The sequence below is a fragment of the Camelina sativa genome, chromosome 7, assembly GCF_000633955.1.
Source record: "Camelina sativa cultivar DH55 chromosome 7, Cs, whole genome shotgun sequence".
In the NCBI taxonomy this organism is placed as follows: Eukaryota; Viridiplantae; Streptophyta; class Magnoliopsida; order Brassicales; family Brassicaceae; genus Camelina; species Camelina sativa.
In genome coordinates this window covers 13,097,899-13,114,216 of record NC_025691.1, presented here as the reverse complement: position 1 = coordinate 13,114,216, position 16,318 = coordinate 13,097,899, and the positions used below count along the sequence as shown (strand labels likewise).

The window sequence follows — 16,318 nt, the reverse complement described above, 5'->3', positions numbered from 1 at the left end:
GTCATTCATATTAACTTTCGTGATCTTTGTTAGTTGTGTCTTGCGTCATTGAATAAGCGGAAAAAGCCGTTGAGCATCAATCCAACCGACAACTTAACAACAAACAACAGCACTAGCGCATTAATATACCAAATCCTCTCCATTTTACTCGATCACGACGAAATCAAGAACCAGGTTATGATATCATGTTTAAGTTCCGACTTCTTGATCATGAACTAAGGAGTCTAAGTCAGGAACATAGCCAGATTCTTTGGTCTCTTCTATCAGTAGCCCTAAGACTGAATACACAGAACTCGCATTAGGACACATTTTGTCACTCACAGCAAAGCTAAAAACCTGGTTTTCGACCTGGATCCAGCTCATACCGGCTTCTTTTTTGTTCCCCATCATCCTCATCATCTTCCTCACTCTCGCAAAATCAACCCACTGCCCTTCTGCTGCATAGATGTACGAAAGCATCACATAAGTCCCCACCATTCTCGGTTTCAACTCCATAACTTTTCTTGCAGCTAATCTACTTATCAATCCCGTATGCTTATGAGCTTTACAAGCCCCCAAAATCGCTCCCCACGTGGATTCATCTGGCCTAAACGGCATCTTCTCAACCAATTCATAAGCCTCACCTATTTTTCCAGCTCTTCCAAGCAAATCCACTACACAGTTGTAAATATCTCGGTCAGGAGTAAGACCATACTCGCTGACCATCTCTTTAAAGTACTTCAATCCTTTCTCCACTAGACCAACATGGCGGCACGCACTCAAAACCGCCATGAACACAATCCGGTCAGGTCTAACACCTGAACAAACCATCTTGTCAAAAAGCTCAACAGCTTGTTCTCCATAACCATGTGATCCGTACCCAATCATCATCGAAGTCCAAGACACAAGATTCCTCCTCTCTATGATTTCTCCAAATACTCTTTGAGAGTCAGGTATGTCACCACATTTAGCATACATATCAATCAAAGCATTAGCTAACTCAACGTTCTTGTTAAACCCTCTTCTATAAATCCTTCCATGAAGTTGCTGGCCACAGTTCAACGCTGCTATATTAGCACAAGCAGCAACTAAGCTTGTGAAAGTGTAACAATTAGGCACAAAGCCTTGTGATTCAAACCGCTGAAACATGAGCAGAGCTTCACTGCTGTCTGATCTCTCAAGCTCGGAAATAAGAGTGTTCCATGTGATCAGATCTCTATCTACCATCTCATGGAAATAGCGTTTCGCCTCTGGTAAATACCCACACCTGCAATACAAGTCCAATATAGAGTTCATCACCGGGAGGTTAGACTGAAACCCGCGTTTAATCACTGATGCATGAATTTGCTTGCCGGTTGTAACAGAATCAATCGAAGCTGAAGCTCTAACCGCTATCGTTATACAGTAAGGCGTCACATCTGCATTCTCCTGAACACACAAAACAGATCCAAAAATGTTAAAACCTCAAAACATAACAACTTCGTTGAAGGCAAAGATGTAGAAAAATTACCAGAAACATTTGCTTATACATCTTTAAACCGCCAATGCCATNTTGAGAGTCAGGTATGTCACCACATTTAGCATACATATCAATCAAAGCATTAGCTAACTCAACGTTCTTGTTAAACCCTCTTCTATAAATCCTTCCATGAAGTTGCTGGCCACAGTTCAACGCTGCTATATTAGCACAAGCAGCAACTAAGCTTGTGAAAGTGTAACAATTAGGCACAAAGCCTTGTGATTCAAACCGCTGAAACATGAGCAGAGCTTCACTGCTGTCTGATCTCTCAAGCTCGGAAATAAGAGTGTTCCATGTGATCAGATCTCTATCTACCATCTCATGGAAATAGCGTTTCGCCTCTGGTAAATACCCACACCTGCAATACAAGTCCAATATAGAGTTCATCACCGGGAGGTTAGACTGAAACCCGCGTTTAATCACTGATGCATGAATTTGCTTGCCGGTTGTAACAGAATCAATCGAAGCTGAAGCTCTAACCGCTATCGTTATACAGTAAGGCGTCACATCTGCATTCTCCTGAACACACAAAACAGATCCAAAAATGTTAAAACCTCAAAACATAACAACTTCGTTGAAGGCAAAGATGTAGAAAAATTACCAGAAACATTTGCTTATACATCTTTAAACCGCCAATGCCATCACCCAAATGTGTAAACCCGGTGATTAGAGTAGTCCATGTAACATCATTTTTCACCTTAATATCCCGAAAAATCAAACAAGCCGACTCCATTGTTACAGAACAAGTAGCGTACATATTCATTAAAGCATTGTCAACATACAGAGAACCTTCCATACCAAGTTTAACCACAACCCCATGAACAGAAGCACCATAAGCCAAAACCTTCATGTTTCTACAAGACTTCAGAACGCTAGAGAGTGTGAACTCGTTCGGACTTGTTCCTCGCCTAATCATCTCTTGGAAACACTCCCAAGCGCGAGCGTTGTAATTGGAAGAAGCGTAACCGGTGATCATTGCGGTCCAGGCAACTACGTCTCTCTCAGGCATTTCGTCGAACAGTGAGCGTGCTTCTTCGACTAAGCCTTTTTCGAAATATGAAACGATTAGATTGGTTGCTAAAATATGATGCTTCTTGGGTCTGTAAGGATGAGAGGACTCTGTGTTTTGACTTGAATCGACGCAGGCGTTGCGTAGAGAGCTTCTGACAAAGTTTGGGATTGTTTTTAACGCATTGGAGCGTGCAAGTTTCGTCGTGATGCTCATTCTCTTGCTTACAGACACCAGCAATGTCTGATCACAGTTTGTTTGAGAATTCTGCCTTCTTTAGTAATTTCACCATTGTCGGAAAGACAAAGCTCGTAGTTGACTAGCTGTAAATTGTAATCCTTCGGAGTTGAGCATGGCGCATTCGGCAGTCTTCGGGTATCCGGGTCGGGTTAGTTCGAGTTTAGGATAACTCGAATTTGAGAATTTAAACCAGATCGGTTCGGTTTGAGTAGGTGAAAGTTAGGTTCTGGTTTAAGTATTGTAAAGGAGAATATTTTTGATAGGTAATTTTGGGTCATTTTTTTAGTTTTCATTTCTATGAAACTGCGTGGTCAGTACAGCTAGATTTTGAATCAGTTTCGATTGAATTTTGTTTAATTTTACCAAGTTTTTGGTTAAATTTTTTACGAATTTTGGTTAAGTATTAAAATAAAAATGTCAAAAGTTAAAGCATTATGATCAATTGGTAAAATCTGGCTTAAGTTTGCAACACTTACTTTGTCAGCTACACGAAGATGCAACGATATAAAACTGTTGCAATCATTTGTATACACAGACAAACAAATATCAATAATAAATATATGTGACAGATAAGTTTTCGCGAATTTTCAATTTCCTGTGGTATCTATAGCCTATAAAAAGTTTATTGTATTCGATTGTTAAGAGAAGCAAAAGAGACCGAGTTTTGCACACATCGAACAAGAATCTGAGTCTTGGCAACGACTCTTGAACATTTCTTCCGGTCAGATTTTCTGAGACCACATGCGCATATATCCAAGAGTTCGTAATCTTCTTCCCAGAACAACAGCGATGCCATCTCTGGATTTGCTAAAAGGAGTTTCGAAGTCAAGAATCCGGCGACTGTCCATGTCTGGGAAAGACGAGACTGCTTTCCAATGAAGATGCAAGGATATAAAAGTGTTGTAATCATTTGTATACCCAGACAAACAAATATCAATACTAAATATATGTGACTGACAAGTTTCCGCGAATTTTCAATTCCTTGTTGTATCTATAGCCTAAAAAGCTTATTGCGTTCGATTGTTGAGAGAAGCAAAAGAGACTGAGTTTTGCACTCATCGAACCTGGTAAAGACGAGACTGCTTTCCAATGAAGATGCAAGGATATAAAAGTGTTGTAATCATTTGTATACCCAGACAAACAAATATCAATACTAAATATATGTGACTGACAAGTTTCCGCGAATTTTCAATTCCTTGTTGTATCTATAGCCTAAAAAGCTTATTGCGTTCGATTGTTGAGAGAAGCAAAAGAGACTGAGTTTTGCACTCATCGAACCTGGTAAAGACGAGACTGCTTTCCAATGAAGATGCAAGGATATAAAAGTGTTGTAATCATTTGTATACCCAGACAAACAAATATCAATACTAAATATATGTGACTGACAAGTTTCCGCGAATTTTCAATTCCTTGTTGTATCTATAGCCTAAAAAGCTTATTGCGTTCGATTGTTGAGAGAAGCAAAAGAGACTGAGTTTTGCACTCATCGAACCTGGTAAAGACGAGACTGCTTTCCAATGAAGATGCAAGGATATAAAAGTGTTGTAATCATTTGTATACCCAGACAAACAAATATCAATACTAAATATATGTGACTGACAAGTTTCCGCGAATTTTCAATTCCTTGTTGTATCTATAGCCTAAAAAGCTTATTGCGTTCGATTGTTGAGAGAAGCAAAAGAGACTGAGTTTTGCACTCATCGAACCTGGTAAAGACGAGACTGCTTTCCAATGAAGATGCAAGGATATAAAAGTGTTGTAATCATTTGTATACCCAGACAAACAAATATCAATACTAAATATATGTGACTGACAAGTTTCCGCGAATTTTCAATTCCTTGTTGTATCTATAGCCTAAAAAGCTTATTGCGTTCGATTGTTGAGAGAAGCAAAAGAGACTGAGTTTTGCACTCATCGAACCTGGTAAAGACGAGACTGCTTTCCAATGAAGATGCAAGGATATAAAAGTGTTGTAATCATTTGTATACCCAGACAAACAAATATCAATACTAAATATATGTGACTGACAAGTTTCCGCGAATTTTCAATTCCTTGTTGTATCTATAGCCTAAAAAGCTTATTGCGTTCGATTGTTGAGAGAAGCAAAAGAGACTGAGTTTTGCACTCATCGAACCTGGTAAAGACGAGACTGCTTTCCAATGAAGATGCAAGGATATAAAAGTGTTGTAATCATTTGTATACCCAGACAAACAAATATCAATACTAAATATATGTGACTGACAAGTTTCCGCGAATTTTCAATTCCTTGTTGTATCTATAGCCTAAAAAGCTTATTGCGTTCGATTGTTGAGAGAAGCAAAAGAGACTGAGTTTTGCACTCATCGAACCTGGTAAAGACGAGACTGCTTTCCAATGAAGATGCAAGGATATAAAAGTGTTGTAATCATTTGTATACCCAGACAAACAAATATCAATACTAAATATATGTGACTGACAAGTTTCCGCGAATTTTCAATTCCTTGTTGTATCTATAGCCTAAAAAGCTTATTGCGTTCGATTGTTGAGAGAAGCAAAAGAGACTGAGTTTTGCACTCATCGAACCTGGTAAAGACGAGACTGCTTTCCAATGAAGATGCAAGGATATAAAAGTGTTGTAATCATTTGTATACCCAGACAAACAAATATCAATACTAAATATATGTGACTGACAAGTTTCCGCGAATTTTCAATTCCTTGTTGTATCTATAGCCTAAAAAGCTTATTGCGTTCGATTGTTGAGAGAAGCAAAAGAGACTGAGTTTTGCACTCATCGAACCTGGTAAAGACGAGACTGCTTTCCAATGAAGATGCAAGGATATAAAAGTGTTGTAATCATTTGTATACCCAGACAAACAAATATCAATACTAAATATATGTGACTGACAAGTTTCCGCGAATTTTCAATTCCTTGTTGTATCTATAGCCTAAAAAGCTTATTGCGTTCGATTGTTGAGAGAAGCAAAAGAGACTGAGTTTTGCACTCATCGAACCTGGTAAAGACGAGACTGCTTTCCAATGAAGATGCAAGGATATAAAAGTGTTGTAATCATTTGTATACACAGACACCACATGCGCATATATCCAGGAGTTCGTAATCTTCTTCCTAGAACAACAGCGATGCCATCTCTGGATTTGCTAGAAGGAGTTTAGAAGTCAAGAATCCGGCAACTGTCCATGTCTGGTAAAGCCGAGACTGCTTTCCAATGAAGATGCAAGGATATAAAACTGTTGTAATCATTTGTATACCCAGACAAACAAATATCAATAATAAATATATGTGACAGACAAGTTTCCGCGAATTTTCAATTTCTTGTTGTATCTATAGCCTAAAAAGCTTATTGTGTTCGATTATTGAGAGAAGCAAAAGAGACCGAGTTTTGCACTCATCGAACAAGAATCTGAATCTTGGCAGCGACTCTTGAGCATTTCTTCCGGTCAGATTTTCTGAGACCACATGCGCATATATCCTGGAGTTCGTAATCTTCTTCCCAGAACAACAGCGATGCCATCTCTGGATTTGCTAAAAGGAGTTTAGAAGTCAAGAATCTGGCGACAGTCCATGTCTGGTAAAGCAGAGACTGCTTTCCAATGAAGATGCAACGATATAAAACTGTTGCAATCATTTGTATACACAGACAAACAAATATCAATACTAAATATATGTGACAGACAAGTTTCCGCGAATTTTCAATTTCCTGTGGTATCTATAGCCTAAAAAGCTTATTGTGTTCGATTGTTGAGAGAAGCAAAAGAGACCGAGTTTTGCACTCATCGAACAAGAATCTGAGTCTTGGCAGCGACTCTTGAGCATTTCTTCCGGTCAGATTTTCTGAGACCACATGCGCATATATCCAGGAGTTCGTAATCTTCTTCCCAGAACAACAGCGATGCCATCTCTGGATTTGCTAAAAGGAGTTTAAAAGTCAAGAATCCGGCAACTGTCCATGTCTGGTAAAGACGAGACTGCTTTCCAATGAAGATGCAAGGATATAAAACTGTTGTAATCATTTGTATACACAGACAAACAAATATCAATAATAAATATATGTGACGGACAAGTTTCCGCGAATTTTCAATTTCTTGTTGTATCTATAGCCTAAAAAGCTTATTGTGTTCGATTGTTGAGAGAAGCAAAAGAGACCGAGTTTTGCACTCATCGAACAAGAATCTGAGTCTTGGCAGCGACTCTTGAGCATTTCTTCCGGTCAGATTTTCTGAGACCACATGCGCATATATCCAGGAGTTCGTAATCTTCTTCCCAGAACAACAGCGATGCCATCTCTGGATTTGCTAAAAGGAGTTTAGAAGTCAAGAATCCGGCAACTGTCCATGTCTGGTAAAGACGAGACTGCTTTCCAATGAAGATGCAACGATATAAAACTGTTGCAATCATTTGTATACACAGACAAACAAATATCAATAATAAATATATGTGACAGACAAGTTTCCGCGAATTTTCAATTTCCTGTGGTATCTATAGCCTAAAAAGCTTATTGTGTTCGATTGTTGAGAGAAGCAAAAGAGACCGAGTTTTGCACTCATCGAACAAGAATCTGAGTCTTGGCAGCGACTCTTGAGCATTTCTTCCGGTCAGATTTTCTGAGACCACATGCGCATATATCCTGGAGTTCGTAATCTTCTTCCCAGAACAACAGCGATGCCATCTCTGGATTTGCTAAAAGGAGTTTAGAAGTCAAGAATCTGGCGACTGTCCATGTCTGGTAAAGCCGAGACTGCTTTCCAATGAAGAAGCAACAATATAAAATTGTTGCAATCATTTGTATACACAGACAAACAAATATCAATAATAAATATATGTGACAGACAAGTTTCCGCGAATTTTCAATTTCCTGTGGTATCTATAGCCTAAAAAGCGTATTGTGTTCGATTGTTGAGAGAAGCAAAAGAGACCAAGTTTTGCACTCATCGAACAAGAATCTGAGTCTTGGCAGCGACTCTTGAGCATTTCTTCCGGTCAGATTTTCTGAGACCACATGCGCATATATCCAGGAGTTCGTAATCTTCTTCCCAGAACAACAGCGATGCCATCTCTGGATTTGCTAAAAGGAGTTTAGAAGTCAAGAATCCGGCGACTGTCCATGTCTGGTAAAGCCGAGACTGCTTTCCAATGAATTTTCCTGATCGGGTATCGTAATACTCTGGCCAACGATCCGCCATCAGTCTCTTCTCAGCCAATGCAAGAGCTTTCTCAGCTAGCTTTGGTCTTCCCATCTTCATACATGCTAATGTGAACTGTTATAAAAATACACACAAAAGTCTATTAAAAACTAGAAATCCTCAGATGTTACCAATGAAAACTCTGAAATTGTGACCAGTTGATTTTTGTGGTCTCATTGGAGTCTAGAAAGTTGCTTTATTATATGCATATTGAAGTTTGTTAATACTTTATATCTAATCTAATTCCTAACATATATCTGCGTACCTGCCAAAGAAGCGTTGGCCAGGATCCACTGTTGTGATACGACCAAGGCCTGCAAAGTTTAACAAGTGTTTTCAGGGTGATTCACCAAAAAAGTTCAAAACAAATACATATTTTGTCCACAAGCCAAGGGAGTGCAGAAAGGAGAAAATGAAGAGTAAGTGAAACTCACGTGTTCTTTGGGTCGCTTCCAGTTATGATACGCCAATCATCGTACTCTAATGCAGGGTAACAAATCTTAAGAGGCATATTCCCAATAATGTCGTCCCATTTAGCTTCCATTAAGTTCAATATAGCTTCATTCTGCTTTGGTGTACCCAAGGAGGAAACAATAGACCAAAAGTTTCCAAGCGAGAAGAATCTGAAATCCATGTGCGCAGGTTGTAGGTTCCCAAGGAGATACCCACCTTGCTCTGGAATCCAGTCCATAAGCCATGGAGGAATTTGCTCAGGATAGATGTTGAACTTGTTAGTAGCATCCGTGGAATACTCTTCTGTCTTGTAACGGTATATCTCATTGATCTTTTTTATGTCCACCCAGTAGTATTCTCTGATATGAAAGGACAAAGCACTTAATCTGTTGTTAATGGCTCTTACAAGATTCTTCGAGCTGTCATTAACAGAAAGCATCTCACGGGAGCATCTGAGTGCCGAGTAGAATAATGACTGCAACATATCCAGAGAGAAAAGTATGTATAAGTCTCACTATATGTGCATATCAACGCTGTGAAAAGACAATCAAACAAAGACTTGGTGTTGAACATACTTGGATTTCAAGGGGATGGCCATGAATACCCATTCGACGATCAATCATACAAGAACCATCAGTGACCAGAAGTGTTGGAAACATATCAAACCCATCTGCTAAACACAAGTTCATGATAAGCTTTATGCCTGTCTGAACATCTATCCTCTCTTGTAATGAAAAATCTCCTGTTATCTTTCCATATGCACGTAAGAGAATAATCCACCACAAACCTAAAACAATGAAACAAACAATCAGCAAAAAACTTCCCATGGAGAATACAAACCCACATAACTCTCCCAATGGCATTCTCAACGAATAGTCAAACCACATATGCATTGACAATTTACTAGCCAAAGAGAATCTACTGACCAGAATCCACAGGAGCAACACGGCCAATAGCTGATTCACCAAAATCCGGATCCAAAACCTCTTCCGTAGTGTTCTCATCAAGTGCCACGGTTCTGACTTTAAAACTTGCAGGCATCAATCCCTGGCCAGGACTGTAACAGTCGACTGTCTTCTCCCAGCTCTTTATAAAAACAAACAAATCTCCATCAATACCCAACCACACAACATCAATCTACTAAAGTTCCTATATCAAAAATTGATTCCAACCCATAGAAACCACAAACACTATACACATTCAATGAGAGATTCATCATACAAACCTGAAGCTGCAATGTATGTAGGAGAAAGTTCCTAACAATATCACCTTCACCTTTAAGCAAAAACGCTAAAGCAGAAGGCACGAAATCTCTAATAAACACTTGATCATAATTCAAAGGCGTCTTATCTCCAGGATCATTAGCCGCCACAGTACCAACCGGAGAACCACAATACCTAACAATAGCGTTTTCCAAAATCCTCCACGCTTCTTTCTCAGCCTCACTCTCTTCTCTCAAAGCTTTCCTCTCACCAGTAGATTCTACATTTACTCTAGAAACTGTTTCTTCCTCTTCTTCTTCTTTTTTGTGTATCATCTCTACAATTACACCGCTCTGAACGTGAATCCTCTCGAAGCTTTTGTCAGTGGGATTGGTTTCAACAGATGTTGAGAATTCTCGTCGATTTGGTGGAATCTTCGATTGGGGGAAAAACGAAATTGACGAAGGGGCAAATCTTTGGGTGAAGATGGTTCTGGTGGTTCGTGATAAATCTGGCGGGGGTGATGATTCTTTGGAGAAAGTGGAGAAGAAGAGGTTTCTGTGAAACCGTGAAGGAGGTTTCGTGGAGAATCTGCGGAGTAGATAGATTGCGCTCATGGTTAGAGACGAGAATTTCGAAATCAGAATCTGTAAAAAAATGGAGAATTAGGGTTTATGAATTGGGGATTTTGATTAAACTAAGCGATGGAGAAGAAGGAAGATCATTGGATTGAGGAAGAAGAATAGATTATTTTTCTTTCCTTTATTTTATTTTATTTGTGGTCATATTGTACCAGAAGAAGAATTGGGGGTTCAGATCAAACCAGAAAATCAAACCACACCATCCCAGTTTGACTCTGTAAAATTACTACAAATAAAATATATTACAAAAAATCTCAAAAGTTTATCCTGTTTCTTGAAAAATGCAGATTAATTATACGAAATAAAAAATAATAGGGCTATTCTAATAAATACCACTAAAATAGGTTATTTTTCCAAAAATACCATACTTTAGTTTTTTTTCCAAAATATCATTAAAATATAATTTTTTCCAAAATTTCCACAAAATTGGTTTAAAATTTTAATACTAAAAATTAATTCCTAAATCTTAAAAATACTAAATCCTACTTCCTAATCCTAAAAGCTATACCCTAAAACTAAATTTGTCAATCCAAACCTAAAAAAAAAATATTACACCTTTAAAAATCAATTTTTTGTATTTGTGGTATTTTTGTAAAAAAGAAAAAAGAATTGTAGTATTTTTGGAAAAAAAAACTAAAGAGTGCTATTTTTGAAAAAAAAAAATTAGTGGCATTTTGAGGATTCCTCTTAAAAAAAATCAAAATAATATATCAAATTTAAAGTTTTTGCGACAATAAGTTCAATTATTTAAAATTTTTGAAAATATAATGTATGGAATAGTAAAAAAGATTTTAAATATGTACAAAAATTATATTACATATTATTTATTATTTCTTATGTTGATAATTTAGATTATTTTTTCTTTCCAGCGTAAAATTGAAAAAATTAGGAACTTCAAAGGTTTGTTTTCGTTGATTTAAAGCCTGAACTCTGCTTTTGGTGGAAAAAAGCACCAATTATTTGTTGAATTCCAAATAAATCGCAAACTCTCGTTGACTTAGCCTTTTGAGGTACAACGTTAAGTGGTCAAATGGAGAAATTAAACGGGGTTAATTATCCGTTAACGAGATCCGTTAATATCAAAACGACGCTGTTTATAACACCCTAAAACTCCCAAATTGAGAAATCGGTTCTCAATTTCCCCGATTTACAAACCCTAATCGGTCTAACCCTAATCGAACATGATATCTTTGATGACGAGAAGATTTCAGATCTCTTTTTGTTACACACCGGAAGAATGGTCGACCAAGATTCTCTTCAGTTTTCGATGTAAAGATCGAGACACCGGCTCCACAAACACACTTCAATGGCACTCCACGGTCGAACAAAGCTACCACCGATGTCTCTGATCTAGAACTCATCTCGTCAACTCAAAGAAGAAGAGAGAAATCGAAGAAGAAAAGAGAAATTGAAGAAGAAAAGATAAACTGAGGTTGATTAGGGTTTGTGAATTGGGGAAATTGAGAATCGATTTCTTAATTTGGTGGTTTTAGGATGTTATAAACAGCGTCGTTTTGCTATTAACGGATCTCGTTAACAGATAATTAATCCTGTTTAATTTCTCGGTTTGATCACTTAATATTGTGCCTCAAAAGGCTAGGTCAACCAGAGTTTGTGATTTATTTCGAAGTCAACAAATAATTGGTGTTTTTTTCCTTCAAAAACAGAATTCAGGGTTTAAATCAACGAAAATGTAGACTTGAGAATTTTAACGACATATTTCCGTTTTGTTTTTCAGAAAACTGTAAATATTATTGAAAGATGCTTCATTCTCAACAAAAAGACAAAAAACTAAAAAAGGTCTCGCTTCTTATTTTATTTTGTTATCCTTATTTTAAAGTCATCGACTCATCGTCACTAAATTCAAGAGTAGTAGAACAGTAGGGAAAATAAATTAAAACTGAAAAAATTGAAGAGTAGAAACTACCCAATCTTCTTCGGTTCTTCCCAAGAACTCTGTGAGCACAAAGCAAAAATTGCTGGTTCAGAAGAGAGGTGACTTTTGTAATTTTTGTTTTCTCTTCTGCGCTTGTGTTTTGCTTTTATCTGCCGTTTTTACTTCGTTTAAACGACATGATTGAATCTGCTTTTCTTTTTTTTTTTTTAAATGTCAATTCTTGAATCTGCTTTAGGACCTATGTCTGAATCTTGATTGAATAGGGCTTGTTCGTTTGGTTGACGCAGGCGGCTGCAGCTGCGGCAGCGGCAGCGGCTGCGTTTACGTTTTTAACCGCTGAATCGAAACAACGTTTAAAAATGTTAGACGCAGGTCTTAGCGTTTGCCACAGCGTCTTTGATGCAGGTACCTGCGTCAAGCAAACGAACAAACGTACATGCGTTTACCGCAGGTACCTGCGTCAACCAAACGAATAAGCCCTATATCTCTCTATTGTCATGGTTATGAAACTTTGTTTCCGGATGTATTAATTTTCATTTTGTTGTCAACCACGAACTTGAATCATTTCACTAAACTTACAAGTTTCTTTACTATTTAATTAACTCTTAACCATATCTTTAAGTTATCTATCTTTTAACTTTGAAATTGGTGATTGTTGGAGCAGGAAAGAGGGTAGTGATGGCTGAGGGAGTAGTGTTGTTTGGAGTTCAGAAGCTTTGGGAGCTCCTAAGTCGAGAAAATGAGCGATTGAGTGGAGTTCATGAGCAACTTTTTGAACTACAACGTCAGCTGGGAAGGTTACATTCCTTGTTAAACGATGCAGATGCCAAGAAACATGAAAGTAAAAGGGTGAGAAACTTCTTGGAAGATGTCAAAGACATTGTTTATGATGCTGAGGATATCATCGAAACTTTTATTTTGAGTGACGAAAGAGATAAAGAAAAAGGAATCAAGAAATCAGCGAGAAGACTTGCATGCTTCTTAGTGGATCGCCATAAGTTTGATACTGATATCAAAGACATAACTATGAGGATATCTGATGTGATTGGAGAGATGCAGAGTGTTGGAATACTAGAGATCATTGATGCTGGTCGTGTTGTTCTGTCTCTACAAGCTAGACAAAGAGAGATCAGACAAACGTTTCCTAATAACTCCGAAAGCGATCTTGTCGGAGTGGAACAAAGTGTTGAAGAGTTGGTTAGGTGTTTGGTGGTGAGTAACAATATTCAAATGGTTTCTATATCCGGGATGGGTGGTATTGGTATAAAACCACTCTCACTAGACAAGTATTTCATCATGACATGGTGCGCCATCATTTCGAAGGGTTTACATGGGTTTGTGTTTCCAAAGAGTTTACGCGGAAACATGTTTGGCAAAGGATCTTGCATGATTTATGTCAGCCTGATGCAGATATTTTCCAGATAGATGAACATACACTCCAAGGTAAACTATTTAAGTTGTTGGAAACTGGTAGGTATTTGATCGTTCTTGATGATGTATGGAAAGTAGAAGATTGGGACCGAATCAAAGCAGTGTTTCCACAAAACGGAGGTCAGATCTTGTCTTTTACAAATCTCACAAGCGTTTTGTTAAAAGAGTGATATGAAAGCAAGACAATATTTATTTTTGTAGGCTCAAAGATATTGCTTACTTCTCGCAATGAGGGTGTTGGATTACATGCAGATCCAACATGTTTTTTTTTTAGACTTAGAAGTCTTACTCATGAACAAAGCTAGAAACTATGTCAAAGGATAGCGTTTTCTAAGAGAGACAAAACAGGTACAATAATAAATCATTTAAGATGTTTTATATCAACAATAAGGCTTAAATCTTGAAATATATACCCTTGTGATGCTGCAGAATCTAGGATTGAGGAAGAATTAGAAGCCATGGGTAAGAAAATGGTTACATATTGTGGAGGACTACCATTAGCTGTTAAGGTGTTAGGAGGGTTATTAGCTACAAAACATACAATTCCCGAGTGGAAAAGTGTATATGACGATATTGGATCTTATATCGTTGGCGGATCAAACAGCTTAGATGACAACAATCTCAATTCTGTTTACAGAGTGTTGTGTTTAAGCTATGAAGATTTGCCAATGTGTTTAAAGCATTGCTTCCTTAGCCTAGCCAGTTTCCCTGAAAACTACAGGATAAATGTTGAGACGTTGTTCAATTACTGGGCTGCAGAAGGAACTATAACGTCGTATTATGGTGGTGGTGCAACCATTCGAGATAGTGCAGAAGGCTACCTAGAAGAGTTGGTTAGAAGAAATATGGTTATTGCTGAGAGAAACTATGCAACTTCGAGGTTTGACTATTGTCATATGCATGACATCATGAGAGAAGTCTGTTTATCCAAGAAAACTTCCTTCAAATCATCAAAACCACCTCTACCTTCAATGCTCAATCTCCCAATAGATCTCGCAGAGTTGCTTTACATAGTGGTAATGCATTTCGAATGATGGGACGTAAACACAATCCAAAAGTCAGATCTCTTTTGTTTTTCGGTATTCAAGAAGAGATTTGTATACGGTCATCAACGATGTGTTTCGGGAGTTTACCATTGCTAAGGGTGTTAGATCTTTCTCGAGTAAATTTTGAAGGAGGCAAGTTACCTTGTAGCATTGGAGAACTCATCCACTTGAGATTCTTGAGTTTAAACAAGGCTGTGATCACTCATCTTCCTACTTCTTTGCGTAATCTTAAGCTTCTGCTTTATTTGAACTTGTTTGTTGATGTTAGGCAATCAGTTCACGTGCCAGATGTTTTGACAGGGATGAAAGAACTGAGGTACCTTTTCTTACCTTATACGATGCATGATAGAACAAAGTTGAGATTGTGTGAGCTAGTGAACTTGGAGACGTTGTGGTGTTTCTCAACAGATCACACTTCCGTGACGGATCTACTATGTATGAAAAGGCTCAAGAATCTAGCTGTGTCTTACCATGGTGGTTGTAAATTTGAAACTCTAACTTCAACTCTCAGTCAGTTGAAAGATCTCCAACAGCTTTGTTTATATGATTTCATGAACGGTGCACGTGTGGCTGATGGCAGAGATTTCATTCAAGATTTTGTTTATCTCAAAGTATTAGCTTTAGGCATGCGTATGCCAAGGTTGCCTGATCAAGATCGTTTTCCACCGCACTTTGCGCACATAATATTACAGTTTTGTTACATGGAGGAGGATCCAATGCCGATTCTAGAGAAGTTGCTTCAATTGAAGTGGGTTTAGTTATCATGTAATGCTTTCTCCGGGAGGAGAATGGTGTGTTCAAGAGGCGGGTTTCCTCAGTTACGTGCTCTAAAACTAGAAGAACAAGAGGAGTTTGAAGAGTGGATAGTAGAAGAAGGGTCGATGCCATGTCTTCATGCTTTGAGTATAATTGGCTGCAAAATGTTACAGGAGACTCCAGCTGGACTCAAATATATCACTTCCTTGAAGGAACTGAGTATTAAATCAATGAAGAGGGATTGGAAAGTGAAACTGTCTGAAGGAGGAGAAGATTATTACAAAGTCCAACACATTCCCCGCATTCAATTTACTAAGTGCGACGAAGAATGACAAGAATGAACGATAACAAGTAATAATTTGATGAACAATACTAAAAATCTTACAAATTGTTAACTACTTTGCAGTGTGATACTATTATTGTTCTAACTTTCTTTCTTGGTTTTCAGGTTAGTCTATTTTGAAGCAAATTTTACAATCTTACGTCGTCAAGTAACACATTGTCTGTGGTTTAATGACACTAATGAGCTCTTTGTATTTTGTCTTGATGTGTAATCTCCCCTGAATGCACATAGCGTAAAGTGATGGCCAATATCCTTCATAAACTATAACACCATCACGAGACCTTGAAGTTGTCATCAATGTCATCAACAAAAACCTCGCTTAACTCTTTCAAATCCACATCAAGAAATCTACTTCTAGTGTGATTGTGTTAATCGATCTAACCTATTAATCTGAATGAACTTGCTTAGTTTATTAGGTGTAAGTTCATATTTTATGATTCAATACTAGTTCGTGGGACTTGTGCTGCAACGAGATTCTATATTTCATGTTTCGTGACTTTTGCAGAGTCATAACACTAGTAGTGGTGGATTGGTGATAATCAGAATCCCAAGTTGGATTTTCAATATACCAAGTGGATTCAAGTGGGACATTCTAACATTCTAATAGCTAGTTGATATATATAA

The 16,318-nt window shown here is 37.8% G+C and overlaps 2 protein-coding genes and 1 pseudogene across 3 annotated transcripts; 1 reads left to right on the top strand and 2 right to left on the bottom strand.

Annotated features, from left to right (window-relative positions):
- LOC104701074 (putative pentatricopeptide repeat-containing protein At1g56570) lies at nt 8-2,982 on the bottom strand. Its single transcript, XM_010416705.2, has 2 exons — nt 2,100-2,982; nt 8-1,407 (listed from the first exon to the last, which is right to left on the bottom strand). The coding sequence occupies exons 1-2, from the start codon at nt 2,721-2,723 to the stop codon at nt 190-192; spliced, it is 1,842 nt and encodes a 613-aa protein (XP_010415007.1). The 5' UTR covers nt 2,724-2,982; the 3' UTR covers nt 8-189.
- LOC104701071 (alkaline/neutral invertase A, mitochondrial-like) lies at nt 7,162-10,339 on the bottom strand. Of its 2 annotated transcripts, XM_010416703.2 has the most exons (7): nt 9,604-10,339; nt 9,305-9,464; nt 8,954-9,165; nt 8,360-8,853; nt 8,191-8,239; nt 7,834-8,000; nt 7,162-7,448 (listed from the first exon to the last, which is right to left on the bottom strand). In XM_010416703.2, exons 1-7 carry the CDS (start codon nt 10,195-10,197, stop codon nt 7,286-7,288), a joined length of 1,839 nt encoding a protein of 612 aa, XP_010415005.1. In that variant the 5' UTR covers nt 10,198-10,339; the 3' UTR covers nt 7,162-7,285. The 2 variants fall into 2 exon arrangements, with proteins under 2 accessions (XP_010415005.1, XP_010415004.1); XM_010416702.2 differs by lacking the exon at nt 7,162-7,448 and having other exon boundaries at nt 7,492-8,000; nt 9,604-10,337.
- On the top strand, nt 12,267-15,798 carry LOC104701070 (annotated as a pseudogene).